The 18,645-nt window shown below is 48.0% G+C and overlaps 2 protein-coding genes across 5 annotated transcripts in view; one reads left to right on the top strand and one right to left on the bottom strand.

Moving 5' to 3' along the window:
• Positions 1 to 14,010, top strand: part of ATG7 (autophagy related 7) — a 245,706-nt gene extending 231,696 nt beyond the window's left edge. The window contains exon 19 of one of the 2 annotated variants that reach the window (XM_081105634.1): positions 12,641 to 13,980. In XM_081105634.1, coding sequence (XP_080961760.1) covers positions 12,641 to 12,673 — 33 coding nt within the window. In that variant the 3' untranslated portion in view covers positions 12,674 to 13,980. Of the gene's footprint in view, positions 1 to 12,640 lie in introns of both variants that reach the window. The other variant, XM_081105635.1, reaches the window with a different exon arrangement.
• Positions 13,469 to 18,645, bottom strand: part of VGLL4 (vestigial like family member 4) — a 145,363-nt gene continuing 140,186 nt past the window's right edge. For all 3 annotated transcript variants that reach the window (XM_081105643.1, XM_081105644.1, XM_081105642.1), the window contains 2 exons: positions 16,633 to 16,753; positions 13,469 to 16,238 (listed from right to left, as the gene is read on the bottom strand). In XM_081105643.1, the coding sequence (XP_080961769.1) occupies positions 15,964 to 16,238; positions 16,633 to 16,753 (396 nt within the window). In that variant the 3' untranslated portion in view covers positions 13,469 to 15,963. The remainder of the gene's footprint in view (positions 16,239 to 16,632; positions 16,754 to 18,645) is intronic.

Here is an 18,645-nt window from a genome sequence, read left to right on the forward strand (position 1 = left end):
AAATCAATAAAAATATATTTTAAGAAAATAAAGAGACCTCCTGGGCACCCCCTTCCAGGACATCCTGTCCCTGTATCTTTGTGTTTCAAGTGTTAGCTGAGTTCTTGGTGCCTGAGCACCAACCAGCACTTCTCTGAGTGTGTTGGCCTGTCCTTTTCTCTGGATCTAGGTTCAGCAGCATGAGGCTGTTTTGTTCAGACCTCCCTCTTTATCAGTTGCAGTCCAGAACATCTTTGAAGGGGAAGCAGGGAGAATTGGGGGGCAGAGGTTGGTGTGCAAACCGCATGTGTGCATAGGCCCTGGCCTTGCCACTCCCCCCCTCCTCCCTCCTCCTCCCCCCATGATCCTTTGATCAGCTGTGCAGGCTGTAGGCAGACGGGGGCATCCACCACGGGGGTAGAGGCCCTCCATCCTGCCAGCAACATAAAGCATTTCCTTTCTCCTTTTTCTCCCCTCACCATTGGCAGTCCAGTGTGCTTTGTATAAGCCATTGTTTGCATCTTACCAGCTGCCTCGGCCACCACTGTTTCTTTCTAATAAAATGTCAACCTTGGTCCTGAAACCCCTGGAGCAGTGGGGTCATGGGAAAGGGCATGCAGGGCCCCTGTTGGCCCCTGTGGGGGTGGGGATGGGAAAGGCTGATGATAAGTTCTCCCCCAGAAGACTCTGGAGCTGGAAGTTGCCCCAGAAGCAGAGGCCAGGCTAGAGGAGGTAGTGAGTGTTTGGGTACAAGGGCAGACAGCAGGTGGGCGGTTTCCAAAGGGGAGCTACCAAAGTGGTAGTGTAGAAGGAGGGGAAGTACAGACCCCTGAGCATGGAAGGGGAGGAAGGAATCGTTTCATCTTCAGTGGAGGAGGGTGAGCAGCCTGTGAACATAATGGGAGCCAGAGCCCTGGCTGCTGGGCGAACAGCAAGACACTAAATGTCCCCTGGGGGGCCAGAGTTATCAGTTCCCAGGGGAACCCTTAGCATCTGCTCCGGCCTTCCTTGTGCAGACTCTATACCAGGGTTCCTCAAATACGGCCCTCGGGCCACATGCAAATACAAATAATTGTATTTGTTCCCGTTTTGCTGTTTTACTTCAAAATAAGATATGTGCAGTGTGCATAGGAATTTGTTCATAGTTTTTTTTTAAACTATAGTCCGGCCCTCCAACGGTCTGAGGGACAGTGAACTGCCCCCCCCCCCCGGTTAAAAAGTTTGAGGACCCCTGCTCTATACCCTCTTGTTTGTCCCCTACGGGGATCATCTGCTCACAGCAGCAGGCTTTGGCAGTTCACACCAGCACCTTTGGCCAAGGGACAGAAGCATCTTGAAATTTTTGGACCCCATGGACACTGAGCACTGACTTACTGTCCCTCTGGGTTCTGGACCTACTGTGAGAGAGGGCAGGGTCATTCCCGAGTTGTTTCAGGTATCCGTGGTGGGATAGGAGCTCCAGGCAGGAATCTGGGAACTGGGAAGTCAGAACCTGGGTCTTCATCCAGTGGCATCTCCTGTGCCCCTCTCTATCACAGGCACATGATGCATGGGTAGTCCCGAGTCCAGCATAGTCACAGGTTAGCTTTCAAGGCCACCATCTAGACCAGGAAATTCTGTTTCTTTGTTATGGGTGGGGCCACAACATTAGTAACAAAGAAACAATTTCCAGAGGATGATGCCCAGCAATCAGGATTTTAAAAAGATTCCCAGGTGATTCTAATGTGCAGCCAAGGTTGATAACCACTGATCTAGACAGATCCCAAGCTCCCAAATATAGAGCATCCTTTCTGACTAGCACCAAACCTGCCCTGGGGCATCTTGGGGTCAAGAAGCAAAAATTGTCCACCACTCTGCATTCCTGTGACCTGATGGTGGGGCCCAGGAAGGAGAATAGGCATCATGGTCTGGGGCTAAGGCCAACTGCCCCCTTATCCCATGGACTCCCACCAAGAGAGAACCACAGCCCTGCCCCAGTGTCCTTTTGGGCCATGGAGGCCAAGGGTGTGACTTGCCAGAGGTCCCAGAAACCAGCTGTACTGAGGGACCCTTTCTTTACTGTTTGATTCTCAGGTATTATGTTTACACCAAATATTCCCCTTTTTCTCTACTCTGGAATTATGTCCAAAGCAGATGGTTCTAAATCACTCTTCATTCAGAAGTTATGTATTGGGTCCTGGCTGGGTGGCTCAGTTGGTTGGAGCATCATCCCATATACCAAAAGGTTGCAGGTTTGATTCCCGGTCAGAGCACACACCTAGGTTGTGGGTTCGATCCCCAGTCAGAGCACGTATATGTACAGGAGGCAACCAATTGACATTTCTCTCACATTGATGTTTCTTCTTTCTCAATAAAACAACATATCCTTGAGGGAAGATTAAAAAGGAAAAAAAAGCTATGTATTGGGGCAGGCCCTGCCCTCCAGTGGCTCATGGTCCCCTGGGGAGTCAGGCAGATGCATACATGAAAATGTGGTGACAAATTACAGTAGGTTCTCTGGAGGAACCAAATGGGTTGAGCCAGAGAATGTGGCTGTTTTAGATGGGGATCTGGGAAGACACAAAGATCTGCATACAGCCAGCTTGTGGTGCGGAGTCCTGGGGAGGGGTCTCCCCATGCCAAAGGGAAGTGTGTGTGGAACCCTGAGGAAGCAGGGAGCCTGCGACCTTGGGCAGCTGGAAGCTGGTGAGCAAGAGTTGTGAGAGGGCAGCAGCTTGGAGAGGTCATGGGGACTAGTATGGATTGCACTCGCCCTGTTTGCTAGGGAAAGCATAGAAAGCTCTAATACCAGGCACGACACTATGGGATTGTCTTCTGAGAAAACCAGTGTGATGCTGTGTGGAGTGTGGGTGGGAACAGCACCAGAGGCCTGGTGAGCAGCCAGGGGCCAGTGAGACCCGCGGACAGATCCTGTTCCCTCGGAGCCTGCACAGTGCCCCTGGAAACAGCCCTGCCTCCTCCTGGGGGTCCCAGCGGTGTCTCCACCCACCAGAGAGAATCATACCTGTAAGGACCCAGCAAGGAGGTGTGAGGACCAGAAGTCTAGATATTTCCTTTTTTTTTTTTAATTAAAAAATACAGAAATGCCAAAACCGGGTTTCAGAAACTGGTAATTTGAAATGTTTACATTTAACAAATGAATACTTTTAACACACACAAATATAATTGTGCCATTCACAGGATAATTACAGTGTTTATAAAAGGAAAGCCTTAATCCATGGCGTGCTCCAGGCAGTGTGGTCCAGAAATGGGACACACGTTTGAAATTGGATGACAAGCGGCTCTGCTCCAGTGTGTCTGACTCCTTTGCAGAGTGGAAAGTGAAACCGTGAGGCCCTCTCAGGGTGTGCGGTTTAGCCACACGTTCTCCCTGGCCCTTGTGATGAGCTCCAATGGTTAGAAAGTCCTGCTGCATTCGAGTTGTGGGCCCAGTCACTGCTGCGAGGCCAGGGTTGGTTCAGGCGCTGACCATGGAGTCAACCTCCCAGCTGGCCCAGAGCAGCAAGGCCTCCTGCCCGTCTGAGCCCACAGCCCGAGCCTCCAGGGCAGGGACGTAGGACCAGCCACTGAACAGGGTCAGAGGACAGAGGTGGGAACCCAGGAGCTGGTACAGGACAGAGGCTGATCTGGCTTTTCACCCACCTGGGTTTTCCCGTGGTTCCCGGGTGTACCATGGGCCCTGGGGCCACTCATTGGATGTCAGCATCACAGTGTCGGTCCAGGAAGCAGACTTCAGACTGTCCTTCGCTGTTTTCTTAAGAAGGAAGTGGTGAGATAAAGTGGAAAAGCCTCTCCTCTACCCCTTACCAGCTCTTTACCGTCTCAACAGTTTCATCATTTCCTCTGAGCTTGAGTGGCCTCCTTTCTACAACAGGGGCGGTCACAGCAGTGTCCTCAGGCTCCTGAGAAGACCGCGTGCAGGCAGGTGTTTGCCGAATAATACTCCATTGTATGGACAGACTGCATTTTCCATTAACCTGTTGGTGGACATTTGGTTTGTTTCCACGTTTTGACTGAAGAATTATGCTATGAACATTCATGTGCAAGTTCTTATGTGGACGTAGGTTTTCATTTCTCTTGCGCATACACACACCCAGGAGGGAAATTGCTGGGCCATATGGTGACTCTGTGTCTAACTTTTTGATGAGCTGCCGTCTGTTTTCAGAGCAGCTGCACCGTTTTGCGTTTCCAACAGCAACGTATACAGGTTCCAGTTTCTCCAGATTACCACCAACACTTGTTATCTGGCTTTTTTATTACAACCTTCATAATGGCGCCACATGCTCTCTCTCGTGGTTTTGATGTGCATTTTCCTGGTGCCTAATGACGTTCAAGTATCCATGTCTATGTTTTTGTGCATCTTAGTCATTTATATGTCTTTTGTGAGAAATGCCTATTCAGCTCCTCTGCCCATTTTTAATTGGGTTATTTTCTTTTTATTATTGACCTGTGAATGGTCTAGATACAAGTCTCTTATCCGATATGATTGGCAAATATTTTCTCTCAGAATGGTCTTATCACTTTAATAGTGTTCTTGAAGCTGTCCTTAAAAAACAAAAACACAAAGTTTTTTATTTTGATGAAGTCTAATTATTTTGTTGCTGTGCTTTGGGTTATTTTTCTTGATTTAATTTTTAAATGTGTGAAACATGTCCTTGATTCTAAAGTTAAAAGGTATGCTCAGATAGTCTCATGCCCTTTCCACCCACTCCCTATACGTAGCCATTCCTGCATTTATTTGTGCAAAAGTTAAAGATAATTTTAAAATATTCTTATTTTCTCTTCTCACACAACACATGCATCTTTCTTCCTTTCACTAAGTAAATGCTGGAACTGCCTCATATCAGTTCATTGGGCTCTTTCCCACTGTTTTAGGGCCACAGTGGCCCGTGGTGTGGATGTGCAGCGACTGCTTTAATTAGCTGGTTCCGACATGGGTGGTCTCCAGTCTTTTCCTGTAACAAGTCACGCAGCAACGATGTCTTTTCATGTTTGCGGAGGTGTATCTTAAGACAGATTCCTGAAAGTGAGCTTGCTGTGTTAACAGTTAAGACATAAGTAATTCTGTTGGATTTACTAGTAGCCAAGCTTGCCGTATTACTTACGTCCCACCAGCATCATAGGGGACTGCTGTTTCCATAGGTTCACAGAGTGTTGTCGAGCGTTAGGAACTTTGCCAGTTTGATAAGTGAGGAAATGTTCTCTCTGTGTGGCTTTTTAAAAAATCAACTTTATCAAGGTATAATTTACATAAAATAAAATGCACCCATTTAAAATGTAGTTTGGTGAATTGTGACAAATGATCTACTTTCTGCCACCATAGATTAGTTTGTCCCTGCTAGAATTCCATATACAGTCAAACCTCGGTCCTCTGAGGCCATAAACAAAGGAGTGAATGTAGGAGTCAGTCTACCTCTAAACCTCGCCTGTTAACATCGCAGGAAATTGTGCTGTGAATATTTTTGTGGGTTTTTTGGTTTTGTTTTTGTTGCTGGTAAAATGGATTATTAGCACAATATTAAAATATAAGAAGTCCATCAAGAGTGCTGATGTTGCTAAGAATATGAAAGAAATAACGATCACAGGCAATTGAAGAGGTAGAAAAATTGTTCATTTGGATAAACAAAAAGCAGTTCGCCTAGCCTGTGACAGCATTTCAACATTTTGGAGGCAATGATATGTGAAAAGTTGAAGATGCTGCATACTGGCCTCTTGTAAGACACCCCTGGAATGAGTGTTGAAAGTGATTCACTTAAGGCCTGCTTTTCAAAAATCAGTTTATTGGCCTTTCTCTTCTTGATTTTTAAGAGCTATTTGTATATTAGGGAGATTATTAGCCTTTTATGCTTTCTCCCCGTCAGTTTTGTCTTTTAAGGTTTGCTATTAGACATGTACTGTATATAAGAAAGGTTAACACAGGGAATCATTTGGGGGTCTGGAACAAATTAATTCAATTTACATTATTTATAATGGGAAAAATGATTCAGTGTTGTTGTTTTCTAAATATATTTTATTGATTTTTTACAGAGAAGAAGGGAGAGGGATAGAGTCAGAAACATCGATGAGAGAGAAACATCGACCAGCTGCCTCCTGCACATCCCCTACTGGGGATGTGCCCGCAACCAAGGTACATGCCCTTGACCGGAATCAAACCTGGGACCCTTCAGTCCGCAGGCCGACCCTCTAGCCACTGAGCCAAATGGGTCAGGGCTTGATTCAGTTTTTTAACAAATCACTTCTCGAACAGCCTTCCAGAACAAATTAAGTTCCAGAACCAAGGTTCCACTGTAAATGGATCCATACAGTATTTTGTCTTTTGTGGTGGGCTTCTTTGACTCAGCATAAGGGTCCTGAGATGAGTACACGTTGCTGCATCCATTAGTGGTTTGTTCCTTTGATGATGAGTAGTATCCACTGCATGGATATCCCATAATTTTTCTGCCTGTTGATGGTCATGTAAGTCTTCTAGTTTGTGTCTATCATGAATAAAGCTGCTATGACCATTCTCGCACAAGTTGTCTTGCAGATATGTGTGTTTTCCTTTCTTTGGGGTAAATAGGAGTGGAATGGCTGGGTCATATGGTAAGGGTATGTTTAACTTTATAAGTCATCAGACCTTTCTCCCAAGGGGTTATGCAGTTACCATTCCCACTAACAGCAGTGTGTGAGTTCCCAGCCTTTTCCATTTTGGCCCTTCTAGAAGGTGGAGTGTGCTGTCTCTGTTATTCAGATTTGCATTCCACCCCTCCCCCCAGGACAAAGGATGATGAACATATTTTTAGCAATAAGAATTCTGCATTGATTCTTATTGGCCACTGTAGTTCCTCTTTTGTGAAGTATCTGTTCAGACCTTTTGCCCATTTAAAAAAAAAAAATCAGGTTGCCTCTTTTATTAAGCTACTAGTGTCCCGGTGCACAGATTCATGCACACTGAAAGGAAATTAATTAGAAGAAATATTTTAATATCGCTATTTGCGTCTTGCTAATGAAAAGAAAATAGGATTCTACCGAGTCTCCTATTACCTACTCCAGGACTTCTGTGAAGATCAAATGAGATGAGGCACGGGAAAATGCTTCACAGACATTTGGTTAAACTGTGAAATGTTTTCACCTGACTATAAAGCAAGTCCTATTCCTGGGCTGAAGAAACTCCAAGGAGGCTAGTTGCTAGGGAGAGAAAGCCAGGCGTTGCTACGTGATGTCATTACCTAGCACCCACAGCGACCATTTCCAGACTGGGCTGGGCTGGGCTGTGGGCCGCATTATGCGCCATGGGATCTCAGCAGCTTGGCTGCAATTGGGTGGGGTGTTGCTCTGGGGTGGTGGCGGGGCCTGTGTCCCATTTGGGGGAAGCCAAGTGTTGGTTTGTTGGCGCCAGGTCTGCGGTGCTGTTTATTTTTAAATGGCTGTTGCACATCATGCCAGCTCCTGTGTTGAGTGCCCCCTGGTGGTCAGTGTGTGTCATAGCTACCGGTTGGACAGACAGACACTTAGCCTTTTCTATATTAAACTAAGTTTTTTCATATGTTTTGGATAAAAATTCTTTTTATATACAGTATGGATATTTCTCCTAGTCTGTGGTTTGCGTTTTCATTTTCATAGTGGTATCCTTTCAGAGACCAGAAGTTTTAATTTTCGTGAAGTCCCAGTCAATTTTCCTGGTATTTTTGGTGTGTTGTCCTAAGGAATTTTAATGTAGCTCTTATTCTGATTAAAGTTGAACATCCTTTCTTAGGTTTAAGGGCCATCTGCCTATATTTTTTTCTGTGAACTGTTGATGTCTCTGGCCTGCTTTGCAAAAATCAGTTTATTGGTCTTTCTCTTACTGATTTTTAAGAGCTATTTGTATATTAGGGAGCCTAGCCTTTTATGGTATGTTAAAATGTTTTCTCCCAGTGAGTTTCTCTTTTTGGCTTTGCTTATAGTGTTTTCTCCATGCAAAACTGCACATGTATATTTTTACACAGTCCAATATATCTAGTTATATTGCTTTTAGATTTTAAGTTATATGCTTCCCACTCCCAGGTTATAAAGGGATTCACCTATGCGATGCACCTAATATTAAGATTTCTCTTTTTATATTTAGATCAATGTTCCATTTGGAATTTGTTCTGTATAAGCATGGAGTAAGTTTTATCATTTTGCAAATAATATCTACTTATCCCCATATCATCTATTAAAAAGTCCATTTTTTCTAATGCTTTGAGGTCACATTTCCCAGACCTTTATCATTAAGATATTAAATTTCCAGAACGTACCTGGACATTTCTATTCTGTTCTGTTTCTGGACTCATTTTGTTCCATTGGCCCAAATATCTATGCTCATGCTGACACAACCCTCTTAATTACAGACTTCACGGCATATTTAAACATATGGTAGGGGAACCTCCCCATTGCTCTTTTCAAAGGTTTTCCTAGATATTATTTTTTTCTCACATAAACTTTAGAAACAGCTTGTCTAGCTAGCTCCAGAAAAGATACTTGATTTTTTAAAATTGAGCTTTTATTTAGATATTAATTTGGGAAAAGTTGACATCTTGATTGATGTTGAGTCTTCCTATGCATAAACGGGGGGTAGTTTTTGTTCACTTTTCATAATCTTGTGAGGCTGTTATAAAGGAATTCACCTATGTGACTGTTTTTGAAGAGTTGGTTTGTTTTGTTTTCATATACATGCTGTATATTTCATGTTAGGTCTGTTCCCTAGTAGTTTATCTTTTTCATGGCTCTTATAGTGAATGGCTTCTTCTCTTTCATTACATTTCTAACTGGATGTTGTTTCTATAATTTGTGGTTAATTAATTAAGACGACACTCACTGGGTCCTTACTCTGCCAGGTGCTAGGTGGATTTAGTAGGGAGCAGACAGATCTCAGTCCCCACCTTTTTCGCCCTCAACTTTATTGAGGAATAACTGACAAATATTATATATATGTAGATTGTACAATGTGAAAATTCAATATACATTATGAAATGATTATCTACATTGTGAAATGATCCTCACAATCAAGTTAACACACCCCCTCACCTCTTTTTAAAAATTTTATTTAAGCATAGTTGATATAAAATATTTTATTAGTTATGTTGATTTCAGGTGTATAATATAGTAATTTTACATTTCTGTATGTGATCACCCCACCAATTCTATCGTAAATATTTATCACAATATTACTGACTATAATCCCCTTCACCTTTGTCACCTATCCCTCTGACACCCTTTCCTTTTGTTTCTATATGTCTGTATGTTTCGTTTTATAAGTGAAACCATATGGTATTTGTCCTTCTCTGACTTATTTCACTTAGTATAATACCCTTTAGGTCCATCCATGTTGCTGCAAACGGCAAGACTTCATTCCTTTTTTACTGCTGTATAATATCCCTACACACACACACATACTCTAGAGGCCCGATGAACAAAATTCATGCAAGAGTTAGGCCTTCCTTCCCCCGGCTGCTGGCACCCGGGACCTGGGCTTCCCTCGCAGCCCCGGCTTTGTCCAGAAGGACGTCTGGTCTAATTAGCATATTATGCTTTTATTATTATAGATATCACATCTGGGTGTTTTTTAATCTAGGATCTGGCCCTGTTTTATTTCTTTTTATTGATTTCAGAGAGGAAGAGAGATAGAAACCTCAATGATGAGAGGGAATCATTGATTGGCTGCCTCCTGCATTCCCCCTTACTGGGGATCGAGCCCTCAACCCGGGCATGTGCCCTTGACTGGAATCGAATCCGTGACCCTTCAGTCCGCAGGCCAACACTCTATCCACTGAGCCAAACCAGCTAGGGCTATATCACATCTTTATCCATTCATCTATTGACGGACACTTAAGTTGTTTCCATATCTTGGGTATTGTAAATAATGCTGCAGTGAACACAGGGATGCATCTATCTTTTCAGAGTAGTGTTTATTTTCTTTGCATAAATACCCACAAGTGGGATTGATGGGTCGTATGATAGACCTATTTTTAGTTTTTTGAGGACTCTACATATTGTTTTCCATAATGGCCACACCAATTTTCAATCTCCACATTCATGACAACACATTATTTGTTGACTTTTTGGTAATAGCTTTTCTGATATGTGTGAGATGGTTTATCTTGTGGTTTTGATTTGCATTTCCCTGGTGATTAGTGATGTTGAGTATCTTTTCATGTCTTTTGGTCATCTGTATGTTTTCTTTGGAGAAATGTTTTTTCGTGTCCACTGCCCATATTTTTATCAGATTGTTGTGGTTGTTTTGTTATTGAATTGCATGAGTTTCTTAATATATTTTGGTTATTAACCCCTCCCTCATCAGTTATATATTTTCCCATTCAGTAGGATAGCTACCTAGGGACTTGGGTGTGTGTAGTAGGAACACTAAAACCTAGTGTCCCCATGTTGTACATTAGATCCCCACAACTTATCCTTCTTATAACTGAAAATTTGTGCCCTTTGACCAACATCTCCCCACTTCCCCCACCTCGCAGCAACCCCACTCACCTACTCTCTGGTTCTGAGTTCAGTTCTTTTAGATTCCATATGTAAGTGAGATCATACAGTATTTGTCAAGGCTGAAGTTTCTGGAAATTTAAAATCAAGGCTGCTACTGCCCTCTGAGCCCAGCCAATAGGAAAAGGACTGGCTGCCCTAGTGGAGAAACCCATTGTAGGCCCAGGGAACTCATTCTGCAAAATACCAGAGCAGTTATGCAAAAACCCATCATCCACCCATTCTGTAAAGTCCCATCATAATATGCCCTTTGGATGTCTACTTGATCCCCTACACAGCGTGGGCCTCCCAGAGGCAGGGCTGGGTGCCAAGGACCCTTCGTCACAGTTGAGATCTAATACAATGAATGGCAGCTCCTGCTTTCCCAAACAGTCCTGCCCTGGGTCCCCAGAGTCCTGTGAACAACCTCATCTGCCCGTTTGCAGAGGGCATTGCTCATTGAAATGGACTCTGCCCAGCCCTGGCTGGTCGCTTCCCAGGAGGCTGGGCAAGAGGCCATAGAAGGTCAAGGCCCCCTCCTCCATGTAGCCTGTTCCAGTCCTGCAGCCCTTTTTGTTCACGTAACCTTTTCCCACAACCTATGCCCCCAGCTCTGCAGCTTACTAGCTGTGTGATCCCAGACAAGGTGCCTTACCTCTCTGAGCTTGTTTCCATCTGCACCTCACGGGCTCTTGTGAGGAGTGAAGGAAGGACTATTACATCAGGTCTGCATAGCTTGTGGCATAGGGAGAGGCTCCATAAATGTGTGTTTACTGAATGACAGTGAAAGAATGAATTCCCCTGGTGAACCCTCTGATGGCAAGTTTGCCTGCTCAGATGGTCAGAACTATAGGATCATCAAGTCCAGGGGCTCCTAAGTGCAGCCACCCTGCCTCCTACCACTGAATCCCACCCCAGGAGGCAGGTCCGAGAGTCTTCAAGCCATGCTGAGGATGAGCTGGGCCCAGAGAAGGGCACACTCAACCTGGCCACACTCAGGTTGCTGGACCCCAGACTGAACTCTTCCACATCCCGACCCTGCTCCTGCAGGCATCTGGATGTTGGCATTGCAGCCTCACCCCAGTGTCCTTGGGCAGGAAGACATATGTAAAGACAGGGGATGTGAGAGGCACATCGACTAGCTCTCGGCCCAGGCTGCTGGATCCTCCAGAGAGAGGAAATTTCCTTCTCTATTTACTTTCCAGATCCTTGCCTTTGAAAGCCAAGCTGGTGTTGATATTTACCTTGGCTGGGCCTCCCCATCTCCCTGGGCCAGCCTCATGTAAACACGATGTTCCTTCTCTTGGTTCAGCTAGCTAGCGTTGAGGTGGCCTTTTGCAACCAGTTCTAGGAATTCTAAAAGTCTGAAGGCGTAAGTTCACGGACCAGACCCCGAGGGAGTCCAGGCTACGAGGAGCCCAGGGACGTCTGTGCTGGCCAGTGGGCCAGGCCTTCCCCCACCTTTTCTCATTTCTGTGGGGATCCTATTTTCCCCATGTTCACATCTCGCCCCACCCCAGGTCAGACTCAGGCTCTCCAAGGACATACTCTAAGGGACAGGCAGGACCTGGCCGTCTCCACTGCCCTGCCCCAGGCGCCCGCTGGGGCTGGTGGGAAGGCTGACTGTAAAGGGGCAGCTCTTTAGCGTTTGTCCGGGCCTGTGGTTTTCAGTCCAGTTGGCACCTGGACCACAGGCACATGATGATGGGGCAGCCCACCAGGGTGGGAGCCTGCGGAGGAAGGAAGTGTGTGCACAGCCCGAATCCCACCCTCAGGGAGCTTACCTTCCAGAGAGCAGGTGGACAGAAAGAAGGCAGCCATTAAAGAGACAAGATGATCGGGCTCAGGGTCAGGGCCACAGAAACAGGAGCGAGTGGGGACTGCCTGGGGCAGGGAAGGCAGCTCTGCCGGAGATGCTGAGGAGGCGTTCGCACTCCCCGGGGCCAAATCCCAGCTGGCTCTTCCCCCGGACTCGGCCACCGGACTCGGCCACCGGTTCAGTTACCAGAGATCTCTTGGGCAGCTGCCTTCCCTTCTCCGAGACGTGGTTTCATTAGACAAGGGAAGTGTCAATCTCAGTGACAAAGGCGTTGAGGCACACAGCGTGTCACCTGCAAGTGGGAGCCATTGTCCCTTTTGCTTAGTGACAGCTGAACACTCTGCTGAACGTCTCCCCTTCTCCACGCAGATCTGGGACATGAGTGACGACGAGACCATCTGACCGCCCACCCTCAGGGGCCGCCTGCTGGGGAGCTCACAGTGGCCAGAGCAGGACTGCCGCCTGCGACCGGTGACTCTGGGCGCTGCATCCCCCCACCTTTCGTTCCCTCCTCTCCATACCTTGAGGACTGGGGCCTTCCCTGCCCAGGAGCTTCTGGCGTTCTTCATTTCTGATTCATGACCCTGCCAGTTCTGAGCTAAATAATAACCTTGGCACTGCCATCAACTGGGGCGAGGCTCCCTCCACGAGCGGTTCTTTTTTCTCGTCAGTGTTCGCTAGGCTCCCTAGGATCCTTTCCACCTTGGCCCCATGGGGTGGCAATGAGAACAGGCAGAGAGTTGCCCTAACAGACTAAATGGTCTCCTTCTAGAGACCACTGTGGGGCTGCACTGCAAACCCCATGCCTGCCCTCTACCACCCTCCCCACCCCTGGGTTCCTCGGTGGTGAGAGTTCAGATGGGTTCTGCCTGATCTTCTCTTTTATCCTGAGAATGCACACCTATGGCACCCAGAGTGGGTATGGAAACTTCTCATCCTTGTGGTCTCATCTTTAATCCTAGGCCTGGAACCAAAGTCAAAATGGAGTCTGAAACTGACTAGTAGGATTTCTGGAGGTTAGGTTTTCAGTGAGGATTCTCAGAGAGAGTTAAAATTCCAGTTTTCTAGCCTATATGAGGCATAAACAGGGGCACCTCTGAAGACAGGTGCAGTGTTGCTAAGCACCCCCACCCTCCCTGGGCTTCACAGCAAAGCCCTGGTACTGTCACCCCAGGACCAAGGGTCACACGAACAGTCCGTGGTTTAAGAGCACTTTATTATTGTTCTTAAGGCTACTTTTAAGTACAAAAAAAAGATGGCCTGCCAAACCTTTTTTTTCTTCTTCTTCTTCCAGGAAAAACAGGCCACAGAGAATGGTATATTACAGATTTACAAACATGGAGAGAACTGTCAGAACCCACTGCGGACGGCGTGGCTCTGTGAAGACCTCACCGTGCTCCTCCTGCAGCCGGGGAGTGTGTCCCTTACCAGTGAAATGTTTGGTTTCCTGCTTTCCCATCTGCTGAGGCCCCTCTGGGTACTGCCTATCCCAGATAGGTCAGTGCGCAGGGACCCAGCTGCCACACCACTGTCCCTCCCCGAGCGGACAGCTGTCCGAGGAGCCGTTCTTCACAGAGCCCGCTGGCAGTGGGGTTGTTTCCTGTGGCGACGCTCAGTAGCCTGTAGCAGTAACAAACTAGTGGCTATTAAGGCAGATGCAGTGTTCTCATAGAATAACTGTGTTCCTGCACTTTTACAGACAAATCTACAACAAAAAAAAGATCAACTTTTTTTTTTCCAAACAAAAAATTATGAATGATTACAATAGGAAAGGGAAAAATTAAATAGCTACATATCATTAACAAATTAATTGTTCTTCAAAAAATACCTACAAATTTCTCTGTACATTCTTTACGCACAGCGTAATGATGGTCTTAAAGTTACCTATATAAAAAAAGTGTTCAACAATTTTTCCTACAGAAAATACAGGGGCCTGGATGCGAAAGCCTGGAAGCCCAGTTCAGTGGGAGTGAAATGTGTGCAGGGGCGAGAGGACGGGGCTTTCCTTTCGCCTTTTCAAAGGCCTGCAGCCACCCTGTGACCACAGCAGGAGCCAGTCCTCCGACCTTTCACCCAGTGCCAGTTCCAAAAAGGACCAGCTCACCTGTCATTTCCTCATGCTGACAACCAGCCTGGAAGGCTCCTGTGAGTCCACAATGCCTTGCAGGTGAGGTGGTCATGCCAGCATCACCTGGCCAGGTGACTTCTCAAACCCTCCAGTGAGCGAGGCTGGAATGTAGCCCGGCGGAGGGGCAGGGGGATAGACACATGCGTTTACTGAAAAGAGGAGCAGCTGTTGAACATCCACAGCTGTGTCTGTCATGCTTTCTTCATCTAATTTCTAGTTAGTAGCTATTACTATAGCAAACGATAATAAATGCAGTAATAACTGTATAAAGTCAGAGGAATGTATACTGCCTTGGCCCCAGCGTACGAGGAAGCACACAAAATAGCATATCACAGATTGTCAGTAATCTGCTGTTCAGCCAAGGGAGAGTTAAAGGGGGCAGTTTCTGCACAGAAGAAAGTTGGAAGACACAACTCCCAACCCCCCTGGGAGCTAGTAATAAGCAGACAGGGATGCAAAAAATAAATGATGCTGTCAGCCTGCAGCAAAAATTCCAGCATCCCACAACACGGCTGACCAGCGACTTGACTGCCCGTCCCAGGGCCTGCCAGGGGCCACCTGGCCCCCACTACTAGGGAGTAAGGTGAATATCAAATACAAATCTTAGAGTACAACTGTACCAGCAGTAAGTATATCTAGGACTGTAACTGACAAAAATAAACTAATTCTGAACAGAAGCTAGTAAGTATTAAGGTTTGTGTTTACTGTCTATACAATTAATAGAAACCAGCTATTTTTCTCCCTTAAAACATGCATCACATTTAAAGCACTACGGAACCCCAGCTCTAGCCTAACAAACTGCAGTGTTTAGGAAAAGTAAAATGCCCGTGATTGGTGGAATCTGCAGTCCAGTTGCAAGCACCTGAAATCTAGAGAGAAAGACCTATAACCGGTATGAGACTTCCCCTTCCAAAGCTGTTTAGTCTAAATTTTAAAAAAAAAACACAACAAAAACACAAATGGTCAGAAATGTCATCCTTAAACCCTTTGTTTTTCAGCAGTTTGCCCTCAGAGTACTAGCATCTCACATAAAGTTGTCAAGCAGGCAACTCCAGTCCTCCTCCAATAGTGCAAATCAGACACAGGAGTCCTCTGCTCTCTTCAAGTAGACGCACACACACGTGAGCTGCACCGAACATGCCATGGAAGCTAAGCCGCACACACCCGGCCCCGAGAAGCACATGGGAAAGCACAAAACGTTTGGGTCACCAATGCCATGGCTGGTGCCTGAGAAGGTGCGCGCCATGGCGTCCCGACCCTGTCGGGCAGCAGACCTGCATCAGAGGTTTCTTTGGTAACTGAGGCAGGAAGTTAGGATGCTACATGAGACAGATGTTCCACACGCCGTTCCTACTATCATGTTGGAGGGCCCTGGCGTACGAATACCAAGCAAGCACAAAAACAGAACAAAATCCCCGACATGGTTTTTGCAAATAAACCTTCCCTTCCCTTCCCCCCACCCCACTCCCATGATATTTTTTTTCCTGTTTTTTTTTAAGCACTGACTGTTCAAAGCTCAGGCAAACCATGCAGATCGACGTCTTGCTGGAGGACGGTGCTCTCTTCAGGAGACCACAGAGGGGGAGTGACTGTGGCTGACCATGTGGGCAGAGGGGCTGGAAGGCTGGCCCCTACGCGAGGCCGACTCGGGGCTGCTGGATGCGCCGTCCTTGGCCGCCTTGATCTGAAGCCACGTATCTCCCAGGGCTTTGGCAAAGTGGTCGTCCACGGAGCCCGTGATGGACACCGAGTTGGGAGCCGGCTCAGGCTCCTTGTAGTTCTTGCCCAAGCTCCTGCGGAAATGCTCCTCCACCACGGGGTCACAGGTGGTGGTGGCAGCTGTGGGGGGGGGACAGCGGTCAGGGCTGGGTCTGGGCAGGGGCACGTCTCTGCACCTGTAACCTGGCGTTACGCCTGCCGCCAGGGGCTAGCTACTAGTTGAGAGAGAATGTGGCAGTAGGGGATGGTAGAGCCTATTTTTACCCCAACTAGAGAGAGAGCCTGCAGGTCAGGGCCAATGTGTGTCTTCCCTCCTTCCCACCCACGCCAGGCACAATGCTAGGAGCATATGTGCTCCAAAAATCCCACTTTTTCCGTCTCAACTAGAAATCAGCTCCAGGACACCTAGAGGTTCCCGTCTACAGCATGAGATGGGAGGAAACGAACTCCACTTGAAGTCGTGTTGACTGAGGAAGCTGAGCCCCCCTGGCCACCCCACTCCAGGGACACTTACAGCTCGGGGCCCTCCGGTAGCTGGCCGGCCCGGCCACGCAGCCGCTGTGCGCGATCGGACAGTGGGAGAGGTTGCAGTTGCGGGCGCTGGCGGAGGCGCAGGTGATCACTGAAGGCCGGTTCTGGAGAGAGGAGGGGGCTGGCGTCAGCTCAGGCTTGGGAACACAGAAGCGGTTCTGCTCCCCAGCCCAAGCCCCCAGTCCTTCGACACCTGCCACAGCTCAAGCAGGGCGCACCCCTCCCACCCCACAGCTGGGCCCCTGACCTGCCTGAGAGCCAAGTGCCACCACCCCGGCACCCAAATCCCCCTTCTGTCCACCCCAGCTCCTGCATACGGGCCTCACCAGCACCATCCACCATTCTGCTGAGAGCCCTTCCTGACTGAGGACAAATCTAAGTCCAGCCCGTCTGCAGCCTCCTCCTTCAAAAGTGGAGTCAGTGCTAAGGGACAGCAGCGCGTCCAGAGGGAGGGTGTGTGAGGGGCCTCCGGTGCTCCTGCTGCGCCCGAGGCTGAGGGCCCGCGTGGAGGCTCTGGGAGCAGCGAGCGGCCCTGCCTCCGCAGTCTGTGCCACTCTTTCCCAGAGGCTCTGAGTGGTCCCTGTGCCTTCCACACACTTGGTTTCTGCTTCGGCCAAAGTCAGCTCAAGTTGGTTTTTATTAGGACCACACAAATGGAGACGAATGCAGGAAACACGAGTGTATGAATTACATGCACATCACCCCTCCCCCAATCCGCTGCGCCGATGCTTTCCTTCCCCAGGACAGCCACACTGCCTGGCAAGCTCCACGCCTCGAAAACCCAGCTCCAATGCCATCACTGTCAAGCCTTTCAGGACCCCACCCCACCCGATTCAGCAAGTAAAGCTGCCCTTCCAGGTGCACCCCGTATGCCACCAGCACCTGCCGCCTCCTCCAGACCACGCACACTTCAGAGCAGGGAGCACAGCGAGTTTCCGGATCCCCAGGCTGTGCTGCAGGACCTGGGGCAGAGCATCTGAACCGACCTGCGCTTCCTCAGGCTCCACCAGGGCAAGACAGACGAAGATGTGCACTGGGCTCCAAGAAGACCCGGGAGGAACTGGTTGAAGGGTCACCCCAAAGGGCCCAATGACAAGAGCAGTGTCGACGGGAGGGGACCGGGCTCGTCCACCCAGCTTTCCTTTCAGGAGTCCAGCAGCAGCCAGTACACAGATTCACACAAGGCTTCCCATCAACCTTCCCTCCATGGGCATGAACAAGGCTGACGAGGGGGATACGAACAGTAACGACGACTCCAGAACCAGACTGCGATCAGCAGGGGTTGTCCAAGAGCAAAGAGATTTAGGAATTTCAGGTTTTTCCTCCGAGCCCTTTTCTGTGCCGCCTGCCTACAGACCCCCCCTCCCTACTCCCCCCGCCCCCGATATATAAAACACCTGAATTTTGTACTCTCTCAAGATGGATTTAAGAATTAGTTCTCCCATCTTCTTGTATTAGGCCTTCTCGAGCAATAAACATTTCCTTGCTCAAAAAAAAAAAAAATGACAAAAACATGTTCTGGGATAAAAGATCTGGATCTACTAGAAACTGGGATTAAACATAAGGGCCCGGGCTTGGGTCTAACAAGAAATTACACCCCAGATGGGGCAAGACGTGGCTGAGCTGCAGCATGAGAAGGAAGAGTTTAGAATTTTTACTAAAAGCATGACTCGTCAGCAATAGGGATGGAACCACCAGTCACAGCGTGGGGCCAAGGGGCCCAGGCAGACCTGGGCGAGAGGCCCTCCTCGGGCAGGGCCTGCAGCAGGTGCTTCCTGCACTCGTGTTCCTGTAGGAAATCGCACAACCAGCACCTGACAAGGGACTGGAGCACCCACCTCCTGGGATGAAGGGTGTGAAAGCCTGGCCCATGGTCGCCTGTGGAGCCCTGCTCACCAGGTGCTGCTCGGACTACACCTGGAGGGCAGCCTGCAGCTGGAGCCCACCTCTCGAAGGGTCTATTAAATCCCCGAGCCCATGATCGCTCCCCTTCCCT

The sequence above is a fragment of the Myotis nattereri genome, assembly GCF_964212035.1.
Source record: "Myotis nattereri genome assembly, chromosome: 14".
In the NCBI taxonomy this organism is placed as follows: domain Eukaryota; kingdom Metazoa; phylum Chordata; class Mammalia; order Chiroptera; family Vespertilionidae; genus Myotis; species Myotis nattereri.